The 19,969-nt window shown below is 41.3% G+C and overlaps 1 protein-coding gene across 1 annotated transcript in view; it reads right to left on the bottom strand.

Moving 5' to 3' along the window:
• SLIT2 (slit guidance ligand 2) overlaps positions 4,244 to 19,969 on the bottom strand; it is a 391,090-nt gene continuing 375,364 nt past the window's right edge. The window contains 4 exon segments of the mRNA XM_021101059.1: positions 4,244 to 6,026; positions 7,532 to 7,743; positions 7,950 to 8,241; positions 13,973 to 14,127. Coding sequence (XP_020956718.1) covers positions 5,785 to 6,026; positions 7,532 to 7,743; positions 7,950 to 8,241; positions 13,973 to 14,127 — 901 coding nt within the window. The 3' untranslated portion in view covers positions 4,244 to 5,784.

Below are 19,969 nucleotides of genomic sequence, written 5' to 3'. Positions count from 1 at the left end.
CTCTTTCCTACAATTTGTCAATTTAAGAGCCTTTGTTAAAGGCTTGAGGAGATCACTTTGTGAAGAATCTAAACTACCATACCAAAGAGTTTGGCTTTTATCCTACAGAGGGAGTTGATCTAGAGTAAAGTATTGTTTTCATTCAAGGGAAAGGAAGATGGGTTAAGAGGAGAAAGGTGGGGTTTTCCAAGTCACTAACTGATCCTCAAGCTATTCCCAGCCTTAGGAGGTCGCTGTGCTGCTACTAACCCTAAATTTAAATTCTTTTACTTTAGAAATGGCAGAAACCAACAGATAAGCTCACAAGAAGTTAGGCTTGATTTTCTCTTCTTCCTTAACGAACATACCCAATCTCATCATGAAGTCCTAATTCTTTCACTGTAACAATACACTCTGTGTGGTCTCTTCTAATTCATTTGCTATTTTCCCCTTTTTCTATTCCTGGCCCTTACCTTTTTTTTTTTTTTTTCCTCATACTTGAGAAATAGCCACCTGATCAACTGATTTTACATCCTGCTGTCCATCTGTAATTCCTATGCTTCAGGTCTCAACAAATCATTCTCTTACTCAGGCAACCTTAATAAATTTCTATTGGCCAAAAAAGAAATCTGAACTTCCAAGCCCTCACCCCCAAATACTGCCTGTGTATTTCCACCACCAAGGTTTTTTTCAAACCATTCTGTATATTTAATAGTGAATTCATAGAAGGCAGTTCTCTGATTTTCTGAATTGATAAAGTACTTTCCTTTCCCATCAGTCTATTGCTACCATGGGTCTCCCAAGCCCAGTCCACATCTTCAATGATTTATTTATAGAGGCTACATCTCTCAAGGGTTAGTGTAACACTGCTGGTCTTCCCTATGTTTCTTGTACTGCTTTGGTTTCTTTAATGACAACTGAAGCATCTGGCAGATGAAGGTCAATTTTACCGCATTGGCTGGAAGAACAGGCCCTCTGGCATCCTCACAATGTGACACCCTTATTGTGAAGCTATTTTTTGCTGGTTTTCCAGCTGACCCCTCTCCTGAGTCTCTGGTTTTGGTGTCCAGAACAAAGGATGCTCATAAGTTTCAAATCATGGGTTAGTCAGTCGTTGTTTCTGTTATATTTACTTATTTATTTGCTTTTTAGGGCCCTACCCATGGCATATGGAGGTTCCCAGGCTAGGGGTCGAATTGGAGCTAGAGCTGCTGGCCTACACCACATCTCACAGCAATGCCAGATCCTTAACCCACTGAGTGAGGCCAGGGATCGAACTCGCAGCCTCATGGTTCCTAGTCGGATTCATTTCTGCTGTGCCACGATGGGGAACTCCCAGCAGTTGTTTCTTTTAATCCAGCCTCATCAGCTTTTGAGTTCATGAAAATTCCTTTGAGATTCCAGAAATATTATTAATTTCCAGTGCTGTTGTAAGTGTTCCCATTTTCTGTATCTTCAGAGGTATTTCATTTGGAACTGCATTAAATACAACTAACTCATTGCTATTTTAAAATGGAAATCCATTTTGTTGGCAATTTAAAAGCTTACTGTAAATGGACACTCAAAAGAAAAATATAGTTAGCACGAAATGAGGTAATAGAGCCAGAAAATGGTCATTGTTGTCTTAAACTTGAGAAATAAATATATGCCTCACTCTGGCCGCATTAGCTTCTTTTGTTTCCTTGATCACATAAGAGTTTGTGCCCTCCTCAGGCTTATAAACAGGCTGCTCTCTTTGAATGGACCCCATGCCCTTGACCCTTACATGTATTTCCGTGTATCTCCATCCTGCTTCATCCTTCATAACTTGGCTTAAATATCACTTCTTCACAAGAGTCATTCCCTAACTTCCCAATATGTATTTGCTTGGCTCTCTCTGCTATGTGTTTTTCTAGTATCTCATTATTTCTTTCAAGGAGATTATCTCAATCTGAAATTATATATTAGTTTAGTCATTTGTAAATTATCTATTCTCCATTTTAACATCAACTTCACATGCATTGAGTGGATGCTCTAAAATGGTAGAAGCAATGTGTTTTACTTAAAAAACTATATAGCAAAAGTTTAGCATAGCTTATTGCACATATAAGAGAGAGGAAATATTTGTTAAGTCACTTTTGGGTACGCAAGAAAGGATTAAGAATGAAAATGGCTAATGTATTTTATATAGCTTTATATCCTTTATATAAAGCTTCACATACTTTTATAGCTTGTCTATTTTCACAAACATTACTTTTGAACTAATGGTCACTCTATGAGGCAAATGACACCCTAACAGTCAAGATCTTTAAAACCTGAATTGATTTCCACAGTCTTTCTATCATTTTTCCAGGAAGAACGGCTGCTGACAAAGCAAGCCATCTAAAAAGAAAATGCTCAGAGCAATTCTAAAACCGAGGTTAGTCTATTACTGCTTAGAAATAATTTCAGGAAATCTGTGGTGAAAACAAATTCTGAAGATTGAGATGGTTATTATTCAATGAACGCATCTTAAATTGAACACATGTCAAATCTCCATGGCATAGCCTGATGGTACTTCCTCATTCATGGGAGAATTTAAAGTAAATACATTAAGAGCATTTAATTACTTTATCTTTTCAGATTAAAAATGCACATTATTCTGTGCAGTAGCCTTGATTCTGAAATATGTGAAATGTTTTTTGTTTTACCATATTGAATTCAGTTGGAAATGCTCCAAAATAATTTCCTATGAAAGAAATTATTCCTACGATCAAGGCTTTAAAAGTAAGCAGCCTTTTATGACATGAATAATGGCCCTTAATTTGTCTCCTTTACTAGTAATTATTTGTCTATTGAATTTTCTCAAAGAGGGGCTTTCGCAGAAAGTAGTCCCATCATGAGGCAAATAAACCCCTTAAGAAACTTGCTAAATCAGCCCAAATTTTGGTCAAACATAATTCCGTTTTGTGCCTTTATAAGCAGGAAGGAGAAAGAATAACATTCTGGAAACTACTACTATTTCACTTTTTCCCCTTAAAAAACAAAAACAAAATAAAGTCTCCAATGTAGATTACTTAGGTTGACATGATCAGTATAGAAATAAGCTGTGGAAATAAGGCTTGAGGCTGAAATGTCCCTTATCAGAGGGTAGTAATTACGAAGCTGCCACCTTTCTCTCTTGAACGTAGACCCTGTGGCCTGCAGGGCCTGAGCTGGAATTCAGCTCCTCTGTTTTCAAGCTCTTTATGCCTGTGTACAGAGGCAAAGAGAGGGAAAGAATGAGATATTTCATATAAAGCCCTTGGCATAGCACTTGTCACATAAGAAGCCCTCAAAAAGCAATGACTATTAAGATAACGTATCTTTCTTGCCAAGAGGGAGAGGGAGGGACTGGGAGTTTGGGGTTAGTAGATGCAAATTATTGCCTTTGGAATGGATAAGCAATAAGATTCTGCTGTATAGCACAGGGAATTATATCTGATCACTTGTGGAGGAACAGGATGGAGGATAATGTGAAAAAAAGAATATATATGGATGTATGGCTGGGTCACTTTGCTGTGCAGCAGAAATGGACAGATCATTGTAAATCAACTACAATAAAAAATTAAAAAAATAAAATCTTCAGCACATTAAAAAAAAGATAACATATCCTTGAAGAGAAACAACCAATGGAAGAAACAAATGTTTTACTATGACTATATAATATTTATGTCATTAAAATGTAGATTTTTTTTAAGCAAGAGTGAATAAATGATTGGGCATTTGTGTCTGTGAAAGAGGCAGTGTGTGTGTGTGTGTGTGTGTGTGTGTATGTGTGTGTAGGAGAGAGATTTTCTTACAGGTAGATGAAGAACTCTTAGGTTAGAGGGTGAGGATTAAAATTCCAACCAGCCAGGTTGCTTCCCTGTTCTGGGTACCACACCTTGGTAGTTCCAAACCTCACCTGGGGTGAAAGGCTCTCTTTGTCTTTTGTTATTTTCTATCTGGTTTTAATTGAGGGGGAGGGATCAACAAAAGCAAACTAAATTACCATTTTGGCTTAGTTAGATTTCATCTTACAATATTTTTTGGCTAGAAATTAATTAAACACACTTTTTTTCTCAGCCTAGAATGTATTCTTCCCTCCATCTCTTTCACATGGCCCTTGCAAAGTCAGTGGGAAGGGGTGCTAATCTCAAAAGAATTTCTGGCAACAAAAAGGTATAGGTTTCCCGCCCTTGTCTTTTGCAATCACTTGGATGAAAGAATTCTTAAGGAGGGGACGCTAAATAGCATGCAATTTCTAAGAAAACCAACAAACTGCTAATGAAGTAAATATCTGTTTAATTTACAAACATCAGTAGTGTAACTGATATTAGTCTGGAGAAAGACAAAGCACACTGAATTATACATGAACGTCTAGTTTTCTTTGTAAAAAAAGTTTTCGGAAAGAAACATCTGCATCTTTACATGTATCTTTAGGGTACCCTGGGATTTTAATGAAGGAAGAGCACAGTCCACTATAAATCATTATCAATTCTACATTGTCATTTAGCAGCAAACATGTTAACATGGGAACGTTAAGGTAATAAAGGAGCTTTATTGTTTGGGACAAAAAAAAAAAAAATCACAGTTCTTGACATTACAGCTTTTTCTCTCCCCATTCCACCCCCTGTTAAGAGGGCAAAAAAAATCATCAAGGAAATATTAATTTGTAAAAGAGCTACTTTTCTAGTGTCGATGGCTACACACCATTTCTGTCCTGTGAGGACATGCTGCAGAGGGACACTTCTTTCTGTACAATGACCGTCTCACACATAGACTATAGTACCCTCTGCAGGTGTCCTGAATGAGGCCAGTAGGTCAGTGACACCAGGGGTCAGATGTCAAGGTAAACAAACAGATCAACACATATTTGTCCCAAGATAACACCCTATGTTAGTCCTATTGTCCAAAAAAAAAAAAAAAAAAAAAGAATCCTGATTTTTAAATTTGAAAAATGTACAAAAATATCAGGACAATTATAAATTAATATATATTAAAGCATTGAGAAACAGCAAAAGGATGGCCTAAGAGGTTAAGTACAATGTACTTTGATACAATAAATATTTCTCATTGAAACCGAATACTGTATAGGGCTGTTTAGAACTCATAGAAACAAAAATTCATATTATTACTAATTTATTTATCAATAATCTATCGGTTCTTTATCATCTCCTTTGTCATTTATATTACAAAAAAATTAATACTGGAAAACGGTAGATAAACACTTTTGTGTGCTTCTCCTGTTAACATGCTGACATTGAAAAAGAAGATAACATGGATTTCAGCACTGTCTTCTCTCACGAATGGAACCCAGGTCTTCAGGACACTTTTTCTTTTGCACAAAATATTTCCCATCCATTCATTCTGGCTGTGGATTCTGGAGTTCCAGTCCTCTGCGGGGCACCCTCCCTCCCAGTCATGTGCTTGGTCTGGCCCCGTGGACCTCGTGGACCTCGTGGACGTGAACCAGAGCAGCGTTGGGCTCTGGGCAACGTCACGTCCGCACAGGGGCCCTCGTCTCTCCCTGTGTCTGTGCTTCTGCTGGTCTTCAGCATGTTACATCGTTGCTCTAACGCCTTCAGGTCTATCTTTCTTCCTACTTCTCCAGCCTCCGGGAAGCTTTGTGAGTTCGAGCATTTTTTTTTTTTTTCTTTTTTTCCTCAATGCAGAAAAAAAAAGTCTTCATTCTCATAATAAAAATAAGTCTGTTCTGTATTTTACAATATATTTCAAATATTTCCACTATGAAGCATTCATGAGTCCGACAGGGTCAAGAAGGATAACGACATTCTCCAAGGACCAGAGCCGCCAGGGGTTCGCTTAGGAGGTGCAGTGGTTACAGCCGCACTTCACCACCTTCTCAACCTCGTCCACAAACGACGACCCATCCGTGCACTCGAAAGAGTATTTCCTGCGCTTGCTCCTCAGCGGCCGGCAGCACTGCCCTCCGGCGCACCCGCCCCTGCACTCCAACCTGGAGACCTTCTTGGTGGTTTGGCAAGCGGCATAGCCCTGCTGCTTTTGGTAGTAATCCCTTATCCGTTCCCCTCGACAAGAGATTTCTAGAAAGGAACAAAGCGCATGAAATGTTTAAGGGCAGTGGCTAAGTCAGTGGGGGGGGGGGGGGTGGCTGTCAATCTGCATCTCGAGAGAGGCTGTTTTTGCTGCCTGCCTGGAACTGTTACTTTCTTTCTTTCCTTTTCTTTCTTCTCTTTCTTTCCTTCTTTCCTTCTTTCTTTTTCTTTCTTCCTTCCTTCCTTTCTTTCCTTCCTTCTTTCTTTCTTTCTTTCCTTCCTTCCTTTTTCCTTCCTTCCGTCCTTCTTTCTTTTCTTTCCTTCCTTCCTTCCTTCCTTCCTTCCATCCTTTCTTTCTTTCTTTTTCATCAGGGCCATGGACATTCCCAGGATAGGGGGCAAAGCTAAGCTGTAGCTACTGGACTACACCACAGCCACAGCAACAGAAATGTCAGGCCCAAGCCGCATCTGTGACCTACAACACCAGATCCTGAACCCACTGCGGGGGCCAGGGATCGAACCTGTATCCTCATGGATACTAGTCAGGTTCGTTTCACTGAGCCACAGTGGGAACTCCTGTAAATGCTATTTTCAGTGTTCCAATCATATCCCATCTTACAGGCTGGTGGCACAACCTGCTGTCCTTTGGAAAATACTTCTTTTGGGCCCATCTTTTGAGCAAAGTGAATCCTATATATGGGGCCTATAAATACTATGCTTTTGGACTGACAAGAAAATTGGATTCCTAAGTCTTTTTCTTTGATAGTAAAAATAGACATTTTCTGTTTTTACACCACTAACAGCTGGTTTTGTTTACCACAGGGAGCCGTTGCAGAGAGTATGCAATTTAATTTATTAGACCTGGAGCTTAATATCATTCAATCTGTTACTTAATACAAGGAACATTCCACTAACTTCATAAATAACCCGAGTATGAACTAGTTCAAAAAGAGACATCCGCTAAAAGCTTCCCTGGGCACGTTCCTCGTGCCTCATGTTTCTGATACACACAACAAAATCTGTGCCAGCTGGAGGCAAAGCACATTCTGATCACGCCGACCCAGGGGAAGGAAGTAGATGGGGCTAAAAAGTCAGCCCGTTTTCATCCCTCTCACCTGCATAAGCTGCTGTGATAAATCAGCTGATTTTATGGTCAAAGATGATTTTGTCCTAAAACTAGAGTAGAATTATTAGCATCCTCTTCCCTGTACCAGAGGATGAATGAGTCATCTATATGGATGAGAACTGCAGGTAAAGGTAGGAAGGAAGGAGAGTGAATGTGCTTCTATGTAAGGGAAAAGGAGTATTTTCACAGCAAATCAAGTGAAGGCGTAAAATCTCACGATGGAGGTTTAGGACATTTCCCATCTGGTGTCTTAGAAACACTGGAAAATAAATCAACAGCAGCAACTAAAAATAGTGCAAAGACCTGGCATTCCTCATCACACTCCCCTCTCTGAGTGTCTACATTTTTCTCTCTCTTTTCAAAGATGGGGGGTCCCTCTTGCTTTGCCAAGAGAGCAGGAGGTGCCTAGCTGGGCTGGCTTACTTACCTCGATCACAGCTGTCCCCAGTGTATCCACTGCTGCATTCACAGTACGGCTGCCCCAGTCCTGAGAGCCTGCATTTCCCATGCTTACAATTGATCGCCTGGCAGGGGTTAAACAGATCCTCCTCTTCATCACAGAGGACACCCCCATGGCCCTCCAGGCACTTGCAGCTGTAGGAGAAGGCGTTGATGGGCAGGCAGGTGCCATGGACACACCTACAGCACAGGAGGATCGCGTCAGGCAGAGGGAATCAGAACCGCGGGAGGAGGATCAATGGAATCTAAGGAAGGCTGTGCTATTGGACCGACTTCTTTCTCTTCCCTCCCCCTTTCTTCTTTCTCTTCTTGGGTTTTGCTTTGAGGGGTGGTGTGTGTGTGTTTAACCACCAAGCGGCCCAAACTTATATACTTCCAAGACTTACTTATTTCCAAGACAGGGGTCGTTGGTCCTTTGGTCACAGAGGGGCCCCGTCCATCCTTCCTCGCATTCGCAGGTAAAGCCGGACTGGCTGCTGGGCTGGCAGGTGCCATGGGCACACACCTTCTTGTGGCATGGCTCACAGCCAGGCAGGATGCCCGTCTGCATGGGCACCTTCCGGAAGTCCTGCAGCTCGCTGTTGATGTAAAGGTTCCGGATACAGCCATGGAAGCTGGTGCCGTTGTGCCCAGGGGCCTGGCGCAGAGCTGCTGCCACGTTGTTCTTCCCTGGCATGCCTGTGGAGGGACACCAAGTCACAGGGCAGGCCCTCCGGGGGCTCCCCAGTGGCCACCCAGACCCTCTCAGCTCTCCCAGCAGAGCGGGAGTCTGCGTGACACGTCTTTAGGAGAACCAGAGAGCACACGCATCCCGTCCTGTGGTTTCCAGCCTGTCTGCACATCAGGGTCACAACCGGATCTTTAAAGAAATACTGATGCTCGGGACCTCGGCTGGAACCAATCTGATCAGATTATCTGAAGGCAGTGGGGGAGGGTGAAGAGATGTGTGTTTCTTTGTTTTTGTTTTTTGGAATATGCTCTGGGCAATTCCAATGCAAAACTAGAATAAAGAACCTAGTTCATTGGTGGTCAATCTTTAATTTTTAACTTCTGCTTCAAAACAAAACAAAGCAAAACAAACACCTTATACAGAAGCATACATAGATGAAACCTAAAATCAGGGCCACAAAAGCAAGATTGGGAATGGGGGAGGGATATGAGCTCTGTTCTATTTCCATACCCACCCCTTAAAGGGGAAGGGCATGGGGCCCAGAGAGCTCAGGCAACATGCTCCTTGTCACCAGGAAGACTGGCTTAGAATCAGCTGATGAGACAAACTTCCACAATCTCTACTCATGGTTCAGTGCACTGGGTTTCAGCTGGTAAGTGCTGGGGGTCACAGGGACCATTCACCCCAGCACTGCCAAATTCTAAGCTGGCTGCTAGTTGAGCTCACCATGGCAATGTCCCAAGTTCCAAGAATGTCACTGCCCGAAAAACTCACCCCTGCTTCCTATCAGGACAGCACCTCATTCATATCTTTTTTCCCCCCTTGCTGATTGAGAGTGAACACTTCATATTCCAAGAAATTGGGAATAAAAAAGAAATTGCTCCAAACCCGGAATTTGCAACCTTTGTAGATATTCCACAAGTGATAGTCATCTGGTAACCCTCATTTGGCAAAACTGGGGAATCTTTCCATGGCCTAAGCCAGACCCTGAAATAGTTCCTGGATGGGATCCTACATGAGGCAACCTTCAGGAAAGCTGACCAACCTACCCCCCTGCTCCCCCACCAGGCCCCTGGCCCTGGGTACCTATACTGTCCCTGCACCTGGACTGTGAGCTACTGATTGGAGGGTTGAGGCTGGAAAAGACCTTGGCTCTCACTCTCTAGGGGGTTTGTTGGTTCTAAAGACCACGAACCACAGTATTCTCTGGGCCCTGTCTCCTTTTTCATTCAAAGGAACCCCATTCAAGGTCTATCAGGCACCACAGTCAAATAGCTGGTTATACAAAACCACTAGGCTAGAGGTCAAAGTCTGTATTTTTGGTATGTGTACATTCGGGCCAGTCGTTTTTTTCTCCTCTCTGGGGCTTAGATTCCTCATCTGGATGATGGGTTCCTCATTTGAACCAGAGCCGCTGTTTCCAAGCTTGTCATACTTAAAAGCCACCAGAGGGGCGCTGTTCAGAAGATGCTTCCCAGGCCCCCTTCTGGCCCAACCTGGGAGGAAGGTGTGGGGCACAGAAGTCTAAATGTTAACAGGCAGCTCATCTCAGGTCATTCTGATGCAGGCAGTCCTGGTCACACTGACAGGTACTGGATTAGGTGTCTTGGATTTGAAAGTCATGAGTTCAGGTTTTTCGTCTGTGTTTCTCTGGCCTTGGTAACTGGGTTGCTTTGTAGAGCAGGTTCCAAAGGAGGAAAGGTTCCGTTACCAGAGAGGACTAGTGACAGGAAATTTCTTGTTTAGGGATAAGTTTTACTTTCTTTCTTTCTTTTCTTTCTTTCTTTCTTTCTTTCTTTCTTTTCTTTTCTTTTTCTTTTTTTTTGTCTTTTAACGGCTGCATCTGGGGCAAATGGAAATTCCCAGGCTAGGGGTCCAATTGGAGCTGCAGCTGCTGGCCTATATCACAGCCATAGCAATGTGGGATCTGAGCCACATCTGCAACCTACACCACAGCTCATGGCAATGCGGGATCCTTAACCCACTGAGCAAGGCCAGCGATCTAACCCACATGCTCATGGATACTAGTCAGGTTTGTTACCACTAAGCTGTGATGGGAACTCCCGAGGGATAAGTTTTTCTAATGTAATCATATCCTTTCAGCAAAAACATGTGGACTTTAGTGTCTACACATTTATGGCCCTTTCTTCAGAGGTTAAAAAAGAACTTCTTCCAAAACTATTTTCAGTAGCTCACACAACACACATACGTGCACACGTCAAGACTAAATACAGACCAATGATGATGAAGTTCCATGCATGGAGGAGCAAAGAGTAAATGTGTTCCTTCTATTCTCAAAGCTAACAAGGATCAAGGTCTAGATTTGACTGCAATAATTTGTAAATAAAAATGTTGATACATCACACATTTAGTTACTGTCAGTAGGAAGTCATAAAGTCAAGAACTACTGTAACTCAACCTTTTCAGCTGCTTGGTACATTTCAGATTAGTCTTGACTGAAAAACAGAAGCAGATCCATGTTTTTTTTTCCCCTTTAATCTCTCCTCCATACCACGGATTATAGCTGGGATTCAATCTATCAATCAACATATAATTTAGGAGATGGTTTTTAGCCTTAACAAGCTCTCCATGTTTCAAAATGACAATAAAGGGACCAAGTGTCAACACTGAAGTCTTCTGTCCAATGGAGACATTAGGAGAGGATTTGTGATACTTGGAGGGGTTCTATACGTAGGTCATAGGTTTTTAAAAAATTTCCCAGATTTCTTGCCTCTCACTTTGTCTCTTGCTAAATTCCTTCTGTGAGGAGGCATGATGAACCTGAACCTCACCAAGGCCTCTCCAGCCAGGTGTCTCCCCCAAAGGGGTTGTGTGGAGTGGGATCTGAGCTGTGTGACCTTGGGAAAGAAACTTGACTTCTCTGAGCTTCAAAGTGAAATGAGAATTAACCCTATGTAAGAGTGTTGTTGGGATTTTAACCTCCAACATGCTAAGCACAGTCCTGCCTCCAACATGCTGAACACAGTCCTTTAGTTGGCATAGAACTAAAACCCCCAGCAAATGGGAGAACTACTTGATGAAGCATTCTTCATTCCAGGAAGGGAAGAAGGAGGACCACCAGAACCAGTCCCGGAGCCACTAAACAGCTTTGAGAAACAAAGAAAGCTTGCCTCTACCCTGATCCTTATCTATGGCCCTGATCCTTATTCCACCCCCCCAAACTATAAAACCACCTCCTAACCCCTTCCAAGGGATAGGGGCACAGTCTTTAAGGCATTAGCATGCTGTGGCCTCCTTTGCCTGGCAAAGCAATAAAGCTATCTTTTTCTCCTTTACCTCTCTCCACCAAAAAAAAAAGTCCCATTAAGTATTACATGTCCTGGTTGGACTACTACACAGAAAAGCACAAAGATGCTTGCTTTGTAGTAAAGCCTATATCACGGGTAGTTGAAAACCCAAGGGCAGGGAAAGCTTCCTCCAGGTTTTGCTAGAAAATACTACTGCAAGGGCCAAGGGCACAGGAGGCATCCCCTTCAGGCCATCCTCCCTGGGGAGTGTTTCTGTTTGCAGACTTGGAGAAAAAGGAGAGCTTGTTTCCCTCGCTCTCCTTTGCCAGTTCAGGTTCTCTTGCCTTTGCCGTAAAGAATTCAGGGCTGTGGTCTTATGTGTTTTTAAAATCCGAATTACCCTTGAGACGGTCCTCTGCGTGGGAAGGAAATGAGCCCAGTGTGTTCTCTGGCAGCGGGGCTGGGCTGGAAGTGGTTTCCTTTGGGCCTGGATGGACAGAGGACCGTCTGGATTCTTCCAGGCTCTCTACCCTGAGAGGGATTACCACTTTCCAGTGCTAATTTAAAACATTTTTCCCTTTTTGCAAAAATGCTCTGGCCCCAGTGCTCCCATTCTGTGCTTTTTTCCCCACTGCATTTTAAAGGGGTCTTAAACGATTGAATGAAATGGTTTCTAATGAAAGCATAATAAAATCAAGTTAAGGACAAGTCCAGAAATAAACAAAAAGTCCAGAAATTAGATTGCTTCCCTTTCTGCTCCGTATTAAGAAGTGAGTGGCAATGCAGGTGGCTTTGGGGTCAGACAGACCTGAACTCAAATAAGGTCTCCATCACTTCATGGCTTTGTGAACTTGGATATGTTTTATGAAGTCCCTGAGACTGTCCCTTTGAGAGTCTAAAATACAAAAAAATCACACCTACTTCCTAAAGTCTCTGAGGGCTAAGACTGTAAAAGAAGCCTTGTGCTGAGCACATAGCATGTGCTTAGTAAATATAATTTCTTTCCTCTCCAACCACAGGTGACATCTGTGACTTGCTTCCCACATCCCAAAGCAACTGCCTTTCCGTGTAGCTCAGGCGAGAATAGAAGGCTTTTGCCTGGTAATGAATCCCCTGGTGTGATTCCCATGAAGAAAACAGACCAGTCGACTTGCATAGACTAAATAGGAGATACTTTTATCACAATGCATTATGGCTTCAGGAAGACATGCCTGCCTTCCCCACTGCCCTAGGCACCGAGGAGTAGTCCTTTTTCCGTTTTGTATTCTTCATGCATCTATTAACTCAGCTCTCAGCATATGGGAGGTGCTCGCTAAATATTTACGGAATTGAACCTAAGACTTTTAACTGCTTTGAAAAAAATCAAAACTCTTTCAAAGTGTTCAGATTTTCTACTGCTGGAATTATTAAAAAGAGAAGTGCTCTGGGATTTCTGGAAAATTCTGAAAATGCATTCAGGGAAGGCTTTGAGGGGTTAAGAGAATTATGTAGCTCCCAAGGTTGCTATCGTGAAAACAATGTGAAGTTCATGAAAATACTTGTCACGGTGAAGAAATCAGTTACACTGGCCTGTTCAGAAACTTTAGCTTATTTATCTGTAAAATGAGTTAATTTTATTAATCAACTCGCCTTAATTCAATGTAATTTAATTCAATGCAACTCAATTCAACATCACGTGCTTTCTTGCTCCTCTGACTGCAATTTGAAATTCTGTCTCCCGTTTATATTACTTCTCCAGATAAAGGCAAACATGTGAGCTCTCTCCTTTGTGGGTCTTCTCCTCTGCGCTCTTTCAGAACTTTGTTCCTACCCTTCGCTCTCGTCTAATGACTTATCTGTCTTCTTGTTGCTTACAAATAAAGTCCAGTCTTCGCTCTGTCATTCCAAGCCCTAACCTACCTTTTCAACTTTCTCTCCTATTCATTCACCTTAAGGTCTTAGCGAAACAAAGGTACTTCCTGCTGTGCCCAATATAACTTGGACCTTTAATTTGCCCATTCATTCATTTGATTTCATTCATAATCTCTCTATCATGTACATGTGTTGGCAACTGGTAGTAGAGGCGTTCCAGCATAGCAACATTTGACTGAAGCTGCAGGGAGCTGGGGTGGGTCATGGACTCCTTGGTTTGCACTGAACTTGTTTTCTCATCTTTTTGTTGTCTGATTTGACCTCTAACAAGCTTTCATTTCCTGAACACCACATCAAATAATAAGATTAGGTTAGACGATGTGTAACTCACCTAGCAAGTGATATACACAAAAGAAACATTAGTGTCCTTTCCACCCCACCCACACACTTAGTTAGACCCAGAGGCAGGATTACAAAACGGTCTCCTAGCATCCATTTAAAGCTCTTTCTTTTCTATCCTTGCTGTCCCTCTTTCAATGACCGATCAATAACCACAATGCCAGGCATCCACAACTTCAGGATTAGTCTGTGATGAGAGCCCCAGGATTTGGGAATGCATGGAATGTGGAAAAGAGCTTACCTCCAACATAAAGTGGGGAGTCGAAATTCAGAGTGGACTGTTTGGACAAGTTGGTAATGATCTTGGGGCTCCCTCCATCCACAGAGAGGGAGAGACTTTGATCCAGGGCGAGTAGTTCCACAATGTGAAAATTTCCATCGTTGATCGTCTCCACGCTATTTTAAACAAAACAAAACAACAACAAAAACAACAAAAAACCAACTTAGCCAATCCTTCCAATTTTTTTTTTCTTTTCTTTTCTTTTTTTTTTTTTTAAGGGCAGCACCTGTGGCATATGGAAGTTCCGAGGCTAGGGGTTGAATTGGAGCTGCAAATGTTGGTCTACACCACAGCCACAGCAATGGCAGATCCTAAACTCACTGAGTGAGGCCAGGGGTCGAACCTGCAACCTAGTCGGGTTCGTTACTGCTGAGCCACAATGGCAGCTACCCAATTTTATATTTATTAAAGAAAAGGAATTACAATTAAAACTCAAATAAGCTCTTTTTTGGGAAAAGATGCTCTCATCCAACATTCATAAGGATAAAGGTCAGCAGTTGATTTAAAAAATAAAAGATATTTTCAAGGAGATACAGTCATTTTCTACTTCTTAGAAATAAATACAAAACAAGTTTGTTCTCTCACTGGAGAACTAGAAATGAGTACATTTTATCATTACCCAGTAACATCCTCCTGGTATGTAGAAATCCCAAAGCATAATTTATGCCTTTGCTTTTAAATGCCACTAAAGTTCCATTTACTCAGATACTGCGACTCCAAATTGTATTCGAAAGACAGGGAACCTATCTATGCTCGTACCAAATATACTCAACAGACCCTGTGTTAGCGATCACTGGTCTCTGCACTCCTGAGTGCTGCACAGTAACACCTGCCAGAATCAAACACACACAGATACAGGAAAAAACAACTTGGTAGGATCACTGCACTTTCTGAAATTTGTTAACTGGTCATATGCCCTCACTTTCTTTGCATTTTTCAGAAGGCTGTCCAGTGCATGATATTACTGTGAAGACGACTATGCTCAGTGGAGATATGGGAATAACAGATTCAATAGAATTCTTGACACAGTCATAGCCAGGCAGTCCGGGGATAACAATGGTTCTTTAGTTTCCCTTCTGTACATTTAAAAGGCCAGGCCTGGACTTCCCGCCATGGCTCAGTGGTTAATGAATCTGACTAGGAACCATGAGGTTTTGGGTTCAATCCCTGCCCTTGCTCAGTGGGTTAAGGATCCGGCGTTGCCGTGAGCTGTGGTGTAGGTTGCAGACGCGGCTTGAGTCCTGCGTAGCTGCGGCTCTGGTGTAGGCCGGCGGCTATAGCTCCGATTGGACCCCTAGCCTGGGAACCTCCATGTGCCTTGGGAGCGGCCCTAGAAAAGGTAAAAAGACAAAAAAAAAAAAAAAAAAAAAAAAAGGCCAGGCCTTACAATTATTACTACTGCCTGCTATAAAATTAGAGAAGGCTTATGGAAATTAATAAAATGATCAAAACCAAAAAGATTAAGAATCTTAGGTAAGTGGAAAGTGATAACTGAAAATGAAGTTGGGAGTTTCTGTTGTGATGCATGAGGATGTGGGTTTGATTCCTGGCCTTGATCAGTGGGTCAGGGATCTGGCATTGCCACGAGCTGTGGTGTAGGTTGCAGACATGGCTCGGATCCTGCATTGCTGTGGCTGTGGTGTAGGCCAGCAGCTGCAGCTCCAATTCGACCCCTAGCCTGGGAACTTCCACATGCCTCAGGTTCAGCCCTAAAAAGCAAAAAGCAAAAAAAAAAAAAAAAAAAAAGAAAAGAAAAGATATTGGAGGCAATTAGTGCTGTATGGTTTTAAAGGACGGCTATCAATTTCACATGAGTGTTACATCAGGCAGCAATGCAAACAGGACCAACAGAGAAAACAGGATCAATAGTGAATATTAAAGAACTACTATACTAAGATATTGACTGGAAAGACTGCGGAAAAGACTCAAAAATGGAAACTTAGGAGGGTATGATAGGGAGGATTGTGAATACCTAATACTCCCTAGGCAAGATGATTGCTTACATTTCCAGGCACTGCTATTTGAACTTGCAAATAGGTCAAGTCTGGAAAATAACAGAATATGTATTGACATATCTGCATGCTTCTCACCACAGAAGTCTAATCACATTCCACTGTTTGCCAATATAGAATAAAGTGTTGTGATTTGACAATAAAAACCTTACTACAGAGCTGTGAAAACACTTGAAGTTCTCTGGTCTTAAGTTCAAAGTGTCCACGTGTGCTAGGATCTTTGATAGCCTGTTTCAGATAACATCTTTTAAAAAATACACATTAGGAGTTCCCGTCGCGGCGCAGTGGTTAACGAATCCGACTAGGAACCATGAGGTTGCGGGTTCGGTCCCTGCCCTTGCTCAGTGGGTTAACGATCCGGCGTTGCCGTGAGCTGTGGTGTAGGTTGCAGACGCGGCTCGGATCCTGCGTTGCTGTGCCTCTGGCGTAGGCCGGTGGCTACAGCTCTGATTCAACCCCTAGCCTGGGAACCTCCATATGCCGCGGGAGCGGCCCAAGAAATAGCAACAACAACAACAACAACAACAAAAGACAAAAAGACAAAAAAAAAAAAAATAAAAAATAAAAAAAAATAAAGCAGCATAGTAACCATTGTGGTTTTAAATATGACTGTCTTTTAAGGGGACATGCTAAGTAGTAATACCACACAGATTTTGGAGTTAAATAAACTCGGATTTGAATTCTGGTCTTGCAGTTATTAAATGCTTGACCTTAGAGAAGTTACTTAATTACTAATAAACATCTGTTTTCTCTTTAGTAAATGCTAATAAATATTTTCCCCCTCCTATGATTAATGTGAGGTTTACCTATGTGAAATGATTTTTTTTCATACAGAGCAACACGTCTAGAATATAAAAAGTGCAAAGTTAAACGTTAGATATTCGTATCACCATCAGCACCACCACTACCACCATCATAAAAATAATCTAATACTATTTCAGAAACTTCTTCAGGAAGAAATTAGTCCCGCTTTATTTTTAATATTAATTGTAAGATAATACTAAAGACCAGCAGAAACAGAATAGCTCTTTGGGGACATATTTAAATTATTAGAAGTTTTACATAAGACATTAATATAAAATATACACAGAGAAGTTGATGGTGAATTTTTTTTCCTCTGTGATCGTATACAACACCATATGTGGTTTTATATGAATGCTCTGTGAACAATAATTTTAATTCAGCTATAAATATTAATAATGGGGCCTCCTTGCAAAGAAAGACTCATTTGTACCAGGGTATGGTTTCTTGGTCACACATTAGCCTTAGACAACCAATCTAGGTACGTCATCAATGATGGTATTTGGTGCGGTGCAACTGGAATGTTCAATACCTTTGCAGTTTTGTACACTCTAAAGCAGTGTTTCAGCTGGGAAGCTGGGGGTAGGCATTTTCATCTTTAACTCATTTTACTTACTACTCCTTCATTCTCTTCCTTGTTCCTTTTCTTCCTTTTCTTTTGCTTCCTTCCTTCCTCCCTCTTTCTTCTGTTCTTTCTTCCTTCCTTCTTCCCTCCCCAGCTTGCTTTCCTTCCTTCCTTCCTTCCTTCCTTCTTTCTTTCTTTCTCTTTCTTTTTCTTTCTTTCTTTCTCTTTCTTTCCTTTCCTTTCTTTCTTCCTTCTTTCCTTCCTTTCTTCCTTCTTTTCTTTCTTTCTCTCTCTCTCTCTCTCTAGTGTATGTGTTTAATTCCCCCTAATTGTAGCTATTTTAAGTCAAGGGCCACATATTATTTGTTTCTTCCTTAATGTATCGAGTAGAGTGTCTGGTAGACAGTAGATGCTCAATAAATATATATGTAAATATATAAAATATATATGTAAATATATAAAAACTACATATAAAACTACTATAGGAGCAATTCCACTCCTAGGCATCTATCTGGAGAAAACCATAATTTGAAAAGACACATGCACCCCGATGTTCACTGCAGAACTATTTATAATAGCCAAGATGTGGAAGCAACCTAAATGTCCATCAACAGAAAAGTGGATAAAGAAGATGTGGTACATATATACAATGAAATATTAGCCATAAAAAAGAACAAAATAATGCTATCTGTGGCAACATGGGTGGACCTAGAGATTATCACATTAAGTGAAGCAAGTCAGACGGAGAAGACAAATATATGAGATCACTAATACGTGGAATGTAGTAAAGAATGATACTGGGGAACTTAGTCACAAAACAGAAACAGACTCAAAGATTTCAAAACCAAACTTATGGTTACCAAAGGGGAACTGGGGGGCAGGACAGAATGGGAGGTTGGGATCGACATATTCACAGTACTATATACAGAATGGATGAGTTAACAAGGACCTACTACAGAGCACAGAAGAAAATCTACTCAATACTCTGTAGTGACCTATGTGGGAAAAGAACCTGAAAAGGAATGGATATATGCATATGCATAACTGATTCACTTTGCTGTGCGCCTGAAACTAGCACAACATTGTAAGCCAACTACATCCCAATAAAATCGAAAATAAATAAATAAAATTATAAAAAACATAAGGGAGTTGTATTAAGAATAGCATATAGAGTTGATTTAGTAATACTAAATGGATTACAGTTCTAGATGGCCAAGATCTTTCAGGCACGCTTAGAGAACAGGACGCATTTTAAAAGACGTATTTTATTAAAAACTTTGGAATTTTCAGTGGTGATATCCTGAAAGATAATGCTGGGAGACAAATTCCGCTCGGTGTGTCCTAGCACCTGTTAGATGTGTGACATGGAGATACAGCACAATGATTATTGTTAATACTATTAGTGCATATTTCAAAATTGCTAAGAGTAAATCTTAAAAATTCTCAAAAAAAGAAAAAAAGAGTTACTGTGACGCCAGGTAATTTTTCTCTGCTTTCTTTTCCCTACCAGGGAAAAGCAGATAATAAGATCAAAGAATTACAGGGCCAACTTTACATGTATTAGCTAATTTAAGACTTGACAACAACCCTAAATTTGGGCACTTAGGCTACCCAAGGTGGCAGGGCCAGTGGCTACACACATTTGAAGCCAGGATGCCTGGTTCTAGAGGTTTTGCTTTTAATTACTGTTCATCACTTTTATAATAATAATAAAAAAAAACCCTATAGAGTACCTCTTACTATACAAATGGCATGTGTTCTCTTCCCTAACAAGCCTTTAATAGATGATTTCTCTCCCAAATAGCCTAGGAATAAAGCTCTTTGGAAAATAATCTTACATGACGGTTACACAACTTGGTACGTTTTTGAACTGGAAAAACGTGTAATAATCTTATGAGTGTTTGAAGATATGAGAATGCATATGAGATATGTAGTTTTTTTTTTGTTTGTTTGTTTGTTTTTTGTTTTTTTTTTTTTTACATCACTCCTGCAGCATATGGAATTTCCCAGGCTAGAGGCTGAATTAGAGCTATGTCTGAGACCTACACGGCACCTTGTGGCAAGGCTGAATCCTTAACCCACTGAGCAAGGCCAGGGATCTGAGCGAACGTAAACTCACGGAGACTACAGTGAGTTCTTAACTGGCTGAGCAACAATGGGAACTCTGAGATATGTAGATTTAAAACTTGTTTTTTGGATTCGATTTTCCCAATTATAAGTGAAATTCAGACAGACTAGATTTTTTTCTCCTCCCCAAACCCTTAAATGTCAAATCTGATGATTCCACAACTTGCTAAGAGTTACCCCGAGCTTAACTCCATTTATATTTACCAGGAGTTTTAGTGAGGCCTCCCCCAGACTTTTAACAGAAAAGTACCGTGAAATTAATATTTTTGGACTCTTTTTTTTTTTTGTCTTTTTGCCATTTCTTGGGCTGCTCCCGCAGCATATGGAGGTTCCCAGGCTAGGGGTTGAATCGCAGCTGTAGCCACCGGCCTACGCGGGCCTACGCCAGAGCCACAGCAACTCGGGATCTGAGCCGCGTCTGCAACCTACACCACAGCTCATGGCAATGTCGGA

This window comes from Sus scrofa, chromosome 8, assembly GCF_000003025.6.
Source record: "Sus scrofa isolate TJ Tabasco breed Duroc chromosome 8, Sscrofa11.1, whole genome shotgun sequence".
Taxonomy (NCBI): domain Eukaryota; kingdom Metazoa; phylum Chordata; class Mammalia; order Artiodactyla; family Suidae; genus Sus; species Sus scrofa.
The sequence above is the reverse complement of the archived record's forward strand: the minus strand, read 5'-3'. Positions and strand labels throughout refer to the sequence as shown.